The sequence below is a fragment of the Parasteatoda tepidariorum genome, chromosome 5 (genome assembly GCF_982258835.1).
Source record: "Parasteatoda tepidariorum strain Cologne lab strain chromosome 5, Ptep-v5.0, whole genome shotgun sequence".
NCBI classification, from domain to species: domain Eukaryota; kingdom Metazoa; phylum Arthropoda; class Arachnida; order Araneae; family Theridiidae; genus Parasteatoda; species Parasteatoda tepidariorum.
The window spans coordinates 58,431,966-58,444,046 of NC_141759.1; the positions used below are offsets into that span (position 1 = coordinate 58,431,966).

Sequence of the window (12,081 nt, forward strand, 5' to 3'; positions counted from 1 at the left end):
GTAAAGAGATTGTACTTAGAAAGTGCTTTGTGAAAACGACTGAAAATGTGATCCATCCGACATGCAATGTCGACGCCATTTGTATTTACAAAAAGTACTTATGTATTCATTTAAAGAAACAAAAGAAAATTAGACGTTTCAAAGAAATGATTTCGCTTTTCTCAGCTTTCCGACAATAGATATTAAACCCGAATTCGGTGTTTTAAATACCCGCGAAAGTGATGCAGAACTAACTGCTGTTTTTTTCTTCTTCTTTCTTTTGAGGGATGATAATTCGTGTGTGAAAAAGCAAATCAAAGTAAAATGAAAACACTTTTCAGAAGGTTTTTCATCAGTGTTTCTTTGAGTTCTTATGATAGGTCCATTCTCTTGGTGCGCAACACTAGAGCGTGACGATAATGCGAATTTCTAACTTGCTTCTGAAGAACAAAACAAAAACCGCAAACGATATGCTATGCTGGTCACGGTGCAAAACGGTGGAATAACTGTTTGGCTTCACTTCAGTTTCTGATGCTGATTTGATAAGGAAATTATCAGAGGACATGGGATATTGATAAAACGATTTTAATCTTTAATTGAGTTTTAAAATTAAATTACGAATTTGTTCCATTTCGTTGAAATCAGTTGACTTGTGGATTATGATATCATTCAAATTTCGAACATTATGAATGCGTGAAAAATAAAATATCGTCTGCTTGGACGGAAAAAAAGATTTTCGCCTGTAAAAAAGATTATTAATGGAATGCTTAAATGAATAAAGGTAAGTTATGAGTCTATTGATGATATTTATGCTCTTTTTTAATTAATAGTTTTTTCAGTGTGCTCAAATTTTAGAAAAAAGGTAAATTTTTCAAATTTTAGGAAAGATTAAATTGTGAGAAAAATTGTAGGGAACACTTTCTAACGAACGAGAATTAATATAACGATAATGAGAGTTTATATTAACGATTAAGTAAAAAAGAACATTTAAAATACCACAAATAGTAAAACTTTTAAAAACATATACAAGCTTCAGTTTGATATAATGCACATTTTACTTATATTTATGTAGTTACTTGTATTTATTTCAGTATATACGAGAGCTTTGGGTCGGAAATTTTTTCTATGTATTTTAATCTTACACTGCTGCATTTTTAACTACCATTATTATTCTTAAATGTATTTCATATATTGAACAGGATTTAAGAGCTTTTCACTTCATTAAAAACAAATATTCATTAGTTGATGATCACTTTATATTGATCAAATATTTGGATATTTTTTTTAAAAATCTTTTCAATTGACAATTTTTAATGTTTTCACACTTTTTACCGTATCTGGCTATTCTATCCGAATAGTTAGTGTCCACTAGCTTTATTCTACTGATGAAGATGTACTATACGACATCAAAACGTATATAAGCTTTAATAAATGTTACTATTTGCGATTTTAAACATTGTTTTTACTCAATAAAATCTTTAACACTAAGTATCACTTCATTTAATATAATCATGAATAAGTAAAATAGTCTTCAAAATAGGACATCTAATTTAATAAAAATATAATAAATTGCCTATAAATTGACGTTTTTACTTTTTTTTATTTAGGAGTTGGTTTCCAAACACAAAAATAATATTTCTTTCATTACGATATACTGTATTTTTATTGACTATAAATAGTTAATTAATAATTCATTATGTAGTAAGTCAAGCAGTCTAAGAGAAATTATAATTCAAGAAAAAAATATACGTTATTCACCCGAATTTGTGTCATTAAATTTGGCATTAAAATCTTTTAAAAAAGCATACTGAATATATAAATTTAATTATTTAGAAAATAAACTAAACTTTGGAAGTGTTCAAAAAATAACAAAATTTCTAGACTTAAAACAACAAAAGCAACAATTAAAAACTTAAATTATTTCATTTTATAATATATCATGTTTTGTTTTTATTTAATATTATATCTATTTTTAAATCTCATATTATTTTATTTCATTTATTTCATATGTATTATGATTTATTACAACTTTGATTATTTGATTTCATTTATAATAATTTTATGTTATTCTATTTCCATTTTTTTTCTAAATTTATTTTAATTATTTATTTTTGAATTAACTTTGACTTTTCATTTTTGAAAAATTGTTCTTTTAAAACTAATTTTTCATGAGATACAGTAAAATGAGTTGCATAAATATGATAAATAAGACTTAGAACATTATAAAAGTAGAGATATGTTATGATTTTAAAAAAAATGTCAACAATATTTTTTTATTACAATAATAACAAATTAAAAAAATTTCTGGCAAGTGAATAAATTAATAAGAAATAAATAGACAATTTACATAAATAGAAGAATAAATTATATTGAAGAATAATTCTGTAGTTTATATAATTAGAATGGTTAGTGTATGCCAAAAAATCAATTCATAAAAGGAGACTTACTTCTTATTTTGAGAAACTTACTTCTAAAGCTTAAAATTTTAAAATGTTTGGTTGAAATTTAAAACATACTAATCACAATTTCCAAAATAATAAAACCTTCGGAAACTAAAATTGTAGATGGATAAAATGTGTTTTTATAAAAAAAGTTTTAAGATGTCGATAAAATGTTTTATAACCACTACTTGAGTTTAAAAATAAGTTCTCATGATTGTTTTGATTTTTTTAATTAATATTCAAAACCATATCTGCAAGAAACCTAATAAATAAATTTTTGTAACAGTAATTAAGCATTTTTAGCCATATTAAAATAAGAAGATTCTTTCTTATTGTTTTTCAAAGTTACAAAGTTTAGATTTAACTGAAAATTATTTAAATAAGTTATAATTTTTCTTTATCAAGAATACACGCCAAGTGTTTCAATTAACACCTACACTATAAAAAATCAAATTAAGGTAAAAAATACAGCTTTTCCCGTTAAATACATTTTTACTGCAACATGTTACGGAATAAAAAAAATGATTTGTCGTAATTTTAACAGTAATAATTACCGTAAAATCACAAATCACTCGAATTAAATAAATATTACTTTAAAATTATGGCATATCATATTTTTTTAATTATTATTTTTTTAAAATTTTTTAAAATTAATTTTAACAGTAATAAGTACCGTAAAATCACGAATAAATCAAATTAAATAAATATTGCTGTAAAATTACGGCATAATAATTAGCGTTAAAAGTGGATTTATGATAAAAGAGAATTTACGAATGATGTATAAAAAATGCAGGTACTTTATACTATAATTTGATCCAGAATATTTTTCAGTGCAACGTACATGGGACATTTTAGAAAATTATATTTAAATGTTCAGAGAAACCTATATGTTTTCGTATTATATGAATGTCAATATTCAGTACAGTGGTCGAGCAATTTGTATAAGAGTTAAGCTTTTTTCAAAAATGGCAGACAAATGTCGAGTTTTATTTTATGAAAATGCGCTTTAAATTTTACAAGGAGCGTTTTAAATATTAATTTCACGAATCTGAATCACGAAATTTATATTTTTAGTAAACAAATAGTTTCAATAGAGCTCTATTTTTAAAATGATGCCTTACATGTTAGAGTCAAATCATATCTTATTCTAAAAATGACCGTTAAGAAGTTCTTTAAAAGTGTCATAATTTCGAAATTTAATAAGCTCACTTTTGAAAGGAATTTTTCATAATCGAAACTTTCAGCAGGTAGATGGTTTGAAGAGTGCTCTATTGTAAAAGTGGGTTTTAAATTTATGTAAAGTTATTGTTTTGAGAAATGTTCAAATTCTTTGAAGTTTCCTCATTAAAATTATTTTAATACTCACTAACAAATAAAAAAACTTTAAATCATTTAATTTTATAGAAGAAAGAAATTTACCACTACTTTTCATTAAAAAAAATTTGTTCCTTTAAAATTATTTTTTATTTAGACACAATAAATTAAATATAAATAAAGGTTGTGTAAAGAGGAATGTGTGTTAAATTTAGGGTAAAAAGATTTAATTACCGTAAGTAACAAAAATATTTTAAAAATAAAATGAAAACTTATTAGTATGCAAATAAACTAATATGAAATAAATAAATATAACATAAGCAAAAACTTACATAAAAAATGATACAAAAGAAAAATAAATTTTTGCTCAATGCAATTATTATGCTAGTATCCACGAAAAAAAATTATGAAGTGGTATATAGGATATATATGAATTTAATATTTTTGAAAAGCTCTTTTCTAGCAATTGTAAAATGTATGAATAACAAATGTCAAAATTAGAAATGAAAAACAAAACTTCAGAATACTGAAATTGTAGATGATGTAGAATTTGTATCAAAAGCGATTAAGTCTTCGATGAAATATTCTATAATTCATAATTTATATTAAGTATACTACTATTCTATTATTTCTCTATTCTATTCTATAATTAAGGCAACAAATAAATTTACATAAGTGTTTCCTCCATTTTATTTCTATTTTAAATCATACGTGCACGAAACATTCTTAGAAATAAGTCATTTTAACTTATTTAATTCGGTATTTTTAACCATATTAAAATAAGAATCTTTTTTGTTGTTTTTTAAAGTTACAATGTTTAAATAGAACTAAAAATTATTTTTAAAAAAATTTTTTTTTCCTCATGCATACAAATCTACATATTAAGAATAAGTATTACACATAAGAGTAAGGATATAAATGCTTTTAATTAACATCTAGCATTTCGCGGAACATTGCACTGAGAAAAAAATCTGGTAAAATTACCGTATTGTATTGTACTAACATTTCTGGTAAAAAGCACCGTAATCTTGGTTACAAAAATATTCCGGTTTTCAAAATTATAGTTTTTATTATTACACATTGAGTATGAAAAGTAAATTTAACCGAACAAATGTTTTTTATACCATGCTCTAAGGTATCATGATAAAATTCCCAAATTTTAATCATACGTGTGTAGTTTCTTGCTTCATTTCTACGTCATTTCTTTCAAATTTTAAGACCTTATTTTGTTGTAAATTTTGCCAAGATCATTACTAAAGCAATGCGGTAAAAATTACTGAGCTTTATGATGTTTCTATAAAGTCTGAAACACAGTAAATTTTACTATATTCTGATAGTTTTACCAGATTTCTTTTTTCAATGTAATATTTAAATGGTCGAAAAAACATACATCTTTAAAACTTTGTGAATGTCAGTTTCAAAAAAGGTGTCTCAAAATTTGCATAAGATTTTTTCAAAAATTGACTAACAAATAAAAACTTTTCTTCTTTTTTTTTCGAAAGAAAACGTGCTTGAGCTTTTACAAGGAATGTTTTAAAATTAATTTGCTCCACGAAACCTATATTTTTAGTATTTTCTTTAGTAAATCTATATTTTTAAAATGTGTCTATCTTTAAATTGGTGACATTTAAATTTGAACTTTTTTTAAGAAGTCACCAAAACTTTCACCTTAAAAACTGAACTTTAACTTTTTAAAAAAATATTGTTCTTGGAAAACGACGTCAAATAGATTTTTACTTGAAAGTCAACGTATATTAAAAGTATATTAGCCAGCATATTAAAAAAAATACTGGCTCCACCTTCGCAATTTCAGAAACGAAACGTTTGTAGTTCAGAGTGTGCTTCCTACTCATATAAATAAAGTTTTACCTAATTTCTGAGAAATGATTAAAAATATTCTGATATGAAACTTCACCTTTTAAATTAATTTATCAAATGTGCACGATATCATATAGTTTAAGGATGTATATTATTTTTTCTGAGTACCTGGTTATGAACATAGGTCATAGACCTTGCATTCGAGCTGTTTATTACAAAAATAGTTATGAAACATAGATTTGATTATAAAAACTTATCCCTAATTGGGATTTTGCACTTCAAGAAAACGAAGATCACAGACACCCACACATGTGACCTATGACGTTATCGCCAGCTGATCGCTTATAAGCAAAATGGCGTGTTAAAGTTTTGAGCTAAGTTTCCCCACATGAGTTAGAATGTTAATTAACTGGAAGTTAATTAAAAACAGCAACGTATCGCACATCAAATTTGTCGGAATACAATTTTTAATTATTATTTATTTACTGTAACCATGATATATTTTTGCATAATTAGTTTATGTTCTACATATCTTCGTGTCTGTCTTTGTGTTAAGTAAGAAATATATTGTAAGAGAATCGAAATCTTTGTGAAGAAAATATTTGTATAAGAATATAGAATACATAACTTGATAGAATTGATACTTTAACGGCTTGGCTTACTCGAAATGGAATAAAAAGAACAATTGCTAACATAACAAATGCCACGTTTCAACAACCAATCAGGTTCGAGATACCCACACTACGTCACTTGCAGGCATCCCATTCTGGATTTAGTGAAAGAAAATTTGTTTTAAGTAAAAAAAAGAAGAAATGACTAATTTTGTCTTTGGCAATGTTGTTGTTGTTGATATATGCCTGTTTAGGCAGAGGGGTGCGATTGTTCTTGTTTTCCAGTGGCGCCATCTATGGCCAAGAATTCGACTTCTGCCACACCATACGTCGCACCCGTTTATAGGACACCCATTCATACATCCATTCATTCATCCACAGATCGTAATTTAGACCTGAATCAGAGAACAATCGATCTCCAATCCAGTACCTCCAGAGATATTGATTTCTTATGGGAACATGGAGGACTTTTGCTACTCGACAGATTTAACGTGCCCCTTTACTACACGCGGAGTTGTCTTTGGCAATAAATATATTTTAAGCATTATATAAATAGTTAACAATTTAACCTAAACTTAGCTTAAAAAATACAAATATTTTCATTAATAACAAAAATAACGTTTACTCAAATATCGATCATTATTTAAAGAAACCAACAAAACAAAATGAATTAAACACTCTTTAGCATCTCGTTAGAACGGTAGGCAAGAAAAATAACCTTATAAGTAGATTATTCTTTTTATCTCCTTAAATTGTCTCAGTAATCTTCTTTCCTACTCTATTATTCTTTTTAAAAAACTTTCTTTTGCTGAGTCTGTGAATCTGGAATTACATGGATAATTATGAGTAAATCCTTTCCAAACACAGTATTAAGAATATCCAATTATAACAGTGTAGTACCGTAATCTTTTGATAATATATTATTTAAGTAGTTAAATACACGTAAAAAAATTATAAAATACTCTTTTATAAATGTGACTTCATATTATTTAATTTTTAATAATTTTTTACGAATGCTGAATTTTCGTAAGAATTTGTATGTGTGGTATGAAAAAGTTCACATCATTGCAAAGAATGTAGTTTAAAATGACAAAATATAAAATTTAAGCATAATCGATCAAATGGTATTCTGAGTTCAATTTTAACGCTAGATTGCCTAAGGAAGTCTTAACTGCTTTTAATTTCAATTAGAAAAACAATGATGTATATAATGACACAATTTCTTAGAATTTTGTGACTTTTTATACAACATATAAATTATTTTATTGTTAATATTTACTAATAACTTGTTATATAACTGTAAATAATATAAAAAATGTTAAAAATTAATTTCAAACAAATTTATTTACTCATTCACAATCCAGACATTTTGACTGCTTTTGGGCAATATAGGTATATATTAATTTTCCATCTTTCTAGTGTCTTAAATAAGTTATATATTTAAAATTTGATTCCTCAAGAACCATTTGACCAATTTTATTGTTTAAATTTCATATATTGCCATTGAAAATTACATTCTTTACATTCTAGTGTAAAATTACATTCTACTGTAGAATTTTGTATACCATAAAATTCTTTTTTTTTTCGATTATTATAAAATAAAATAATAAAACTTAATAAATAATTATTAAAATTATTTTTGCCTCTTTGGGTAAATGAACTTCAAAATTGCGTTTCAAGATTTTTTGGTTCGTTTTAAAAATTACTGAGATATGAAAAAAGACGCAAAAATTAAAGTTAACATTATGGGGTTCAAATGTTTCACTGTTTTTCTCTTGATCTATTTGACCGATTTTGTTCAAATTTGTATTTTGCCATGTAAAAATGTATTCCTTAATATGATGTAAAAAATTGTATAACTTGCAGTTCAAAATTTTTTCACCCAATATAAAAATAATAAAAAATAATAAATAATAATAAAATATCAATAAAAAACTAAAGAATAATATATACTCACTAAAATTTATTTTTTGCATGACATTATCTGTGGCTAAACAAATTTTTCAATTCGCTTAAAAATTTCTCGAGATATGGTGAAATACGGAAAAAGTAAAATCAATATTAGGGGGTTCAAACTTTGGACAGCTCTACTGACCAAACTATTTGAACCATACTTCCCAGACTGCGACTACCAGGTTAGAAATCAAAATCCATTGAAAAAAAAGAACGTACATATGTTTATACAGTGAAAGTACGTTTTTGTGTCGATTTTCGTAACTTAAAATATCGCCTGCATGAATTAATTAGCATATTTTTATATATCCGTCGTTGAACAGCTGACCCAAATATTGGGTTTACGACTACTAATGTTCAACTCCGTAGCCTTGTATTTTTGAACCAATCCAGAAGACAAGGAAACTCCTGGATCAGTACCCCCAGAGGTATTGATTTGTAATGGGAACATAGAGAACTTTGCGACTCGACAGATTTAACGTGCATCAGTCACCCTTTACTACGCGGGGAGTCTTCGAGCAGTTCAAAAGCTATTCAAGGTGGTCCGTTTACTTTTTTGCGCACTGTACATACATAGCATGCTATGTCACTATGAAAGCTTGAAAATTCTTATAAGCATATATTTTTAACTAGTTATACATATAATTACAGTTAATTCAAATATTTAGTTACAGGAAGTACTTAAATAACAGTCACACCTAGTTCAGCAATATTTTAGCCCGATATTTAAATCGATGAAGATGTATAAATATCACATGAATTAGACTCGATAGATATTATAAATATATGACATGTTTTTCGTTGACTTTAATCCATAGACATTTCAATGCTTTTAAACCTTAAACGAATCGTATCATTTTAAGAAATTTTATATTTTAAAGGACTATAAAAAACACACAGAAAATAAATGGCAAATGAAAAAATTAAAATAGACACGATAGATATTATAAATATATGACATATTTTTCGTTGACTTTAATCCATAGACATTTCAATGCTTTTAAACCTTAAACGAATCGTATCATTTCAAGAAATTTTATATTTTAAAGGACTATAAAAACATACAGAAAATAAATGGCAAATGAAAAAATTAAAATAGACACGATAGATATTATAAATATATGACATATTTTTCGTTGACTTTAATCCATAGACATTTCAATGCTTTTAAACCTTAAACGAATCGTATCATTTCAAGAAATTTTATATTTTAAAGGACTATAAAAACATACAGAAAATAAATGGCAAATGAAAAAATTAAAATAGACACGATAGATATTATAAATATATGACATATTTTTCGTTGACTTTAATCCATAGACATTTCAATGCTTTTAAACCTTAAACGAATCGTATCATTTTAAGAAATTTTATATTTTAAAGGACTATAAAAACACACAGAAAATAAATGGCAAATGAAAAAATTAAAATAGCATTTTAGTTTTTAATATTGCAATATAGTGAACAAGGTCATGATTTTAGCATTAAAAAATAAGACTGAAGGCAAATGTATTTTTCCTTGTCTCGAGACTGACTTCAAGCTCGTTTACCTGTTACTTTGCTTTATATATTTCCGTTTACTATTTCAGGAAGTTAAGCTTACTTGTTCTTACACACTGAGAAAAATGCATGGTCAAGCTACAAGAATATGGTAAAATTTACCGTGTTTCTGGCTCTGTGGGAATACCTAAAAGCTCGGTAATTTATATCGATGTTTGGTAATGATTTTGGTAAAATTAACAATAAAATATAGTTTTTTTAATATGTGATAAAATTTGGCAAACATGGTAAAACTTGGTTATTTTATCATGATACCTTGCAACATCGCATTAAATCATTTATTAGGTTATTTTTACTTTTAAGTTTTGTATTTTCTTACTAAATGTGTGGAAATAAGAACTATAATTTTGAAAACCAGAATTCCCGTCAAACCAATATTATATGAATGGAAAAATTTACCAAATGAGTAGGTTAAATACTGTATATTTTAGTTTTATAAACCAAAGTTATGTAATTTTTACAGAAATATTATTACCATACACTACAAGAGAATTTATTTTTTAATTAAAAGTATTTTAATTTATGCTTAGTTAGGAATTTTTTCTATAAAACTTTAGAATTTAAGGGAGTGAAATGAAAAATAAAATTGTTTTCTGCTTTGGTAGAAGTTTCAATAACAACAAATGAATAAGAGAAAATCTTTCTAAAGAAGATTATAATTTCGAAGTCTACTTTTGATGTTTTTTACCGAAATACTAATGAACATGAAATAAATTGTTTTCTTATTACTGCAGTTTTGGTTTTCTGTAATGAAAACCAAAAATATTTTCTTTGAGAAAAATACCAGAAATACAATTATATATGGAGTGATAAAAAGAAATAAACTCTGTTCAAATTATAAGATTTTATGAAGAAAAATAACAATTACTAAAACATATTAGTACTTTATCATTGTCAATAAAGAAATTCCTTGTCCCTCCAGTACTGTTTGTATTGATAAAACTTCTTAAAAAGCTTATTAAGGTATCCGTAGTTTCAACAACTTTTTTATAAATATTAATATAAATTTTTTAAAAACTGGTTTGTTTTATTATGTGTAAACTAGCAAAAATATAGTATTATTATAATTGTTTTTAAATGGACATTTTTAGGTAAAAATAGGGGATTACTTTTTGTATATACGCTAGACTCTGTAAAACTAAGTCATTAATTTCAATCAAAATTTAACCGAAGTAATAAAATTTAAAACATTTTTTTTAATGAAAAGTAAATTTAACAGAATAACTGATTTTTCTTGCGATACTCTAAAATTATCATGATAAAACTTCTTAAAAAGCTTGTTAAGGTATCCGACTAGTTTCAACAACTTTTTTTATAAATATTAATATAAAATTTTTAAAAACTAGTTTGTTTTATCATGCGTAAACTAGCAAAAAATATATTATTATTATAATTTTTTGATAAATGGACATTTTTAGGTAAAAATAAATGATTTTTTTGCATATACGCATAAAAAAAAATCAGTAAAAAAAAATCAGTAATTTTAATCAAAATTTAACCGAAGTAATAAAATTAGAAGAATTTTTTAATGAAAAGTAAATTTCACCGAATAAATGATTTTTTTGCCATACTCTAAAATTATCATGATAAAATTCCCAAATTTGACCACATTTATCAAAGTTGAACCCATGTAATAAAACGTTATTTTACTTTATTTTGCTAAAATCATCACCAAAGCATTTCGGTAAAAAATATCGATATTTTCAGTGTTTCCAAAAAGCCAGAAACATAGTACATTTTACCATATTCTGGTAGCTTTGACCATACTTTTTTCAGTGTACGTATAGTAAGTATAGTAAAGTACGTATAGTATCTAAAAGAACCAAATATAAACAGTATTAAATTTTATATTTATATATTATCAAAGTAAATTTTGAATCTGCTTAGTAATTTTTGCTCAGTAATTAAAAATTCCATAAATTGAAACTACCTTTAAAAAACATGATATAAGTGAAGTCCCGTAAAAAGTATAGAATCGTTGTTTAAGACGTTTTAAATTGTAAGAACATAATAAAAATAAGTCAGATCAGGCTAGATAAGAATAAAAGTGTTGCTTACATGTACAATTTTCTAAAAAAACTTTTTCTCCTTTACAAATAACCAAAGTCACAAACTGTTATTATAGCGCAAAAGTTAGAAAGTCTTTAGTGCGAGAACCTTTTTATTTTCCTGATGAAAGTTTTGAAATAGAAAATGAGTTTATCAACAATTTAACGAAATAAAATTGTTATTGAGGCAGATGACGATAGATATTATTTCAGTAAAAGATGAAACAGATTTCTAACGATATCACTTCATATAGATAATATAATCATCGAAAAGTATGATATCTATAAAACATACAGTTTTTTAATCGTATAAACAAAATATATTCTTGCTAAAATTAAAGTTATCTTTAAATAAAT

At 25.2% G+C, this 12,081-nt stretch overlaps 1 protein-coding gene across 1 annotated transcript in view; it reads left to right on the forward strand.

Moving 5' to 3' along the window:
- The first annotated feature begins 263 nt into the window (after positions 1-263).
- LOC107456971 (uncharacterized) overlaps positions 264-12,081 on the forward strand; it is a 60,911-nt gene continuing 49,093 nt past the window's right edge. Inside the window, exon 1 of the mRNA XM_021146400.4 lies at positions 264-760. Within this exon, the coding sequence (XP_021002059.3) occupies positions 751-760 (10 nt within the window). The 5' untranslated portion in view covers positions 264-750. The remainder of the gene's footprint in view (positions 761-12,081) is intronic.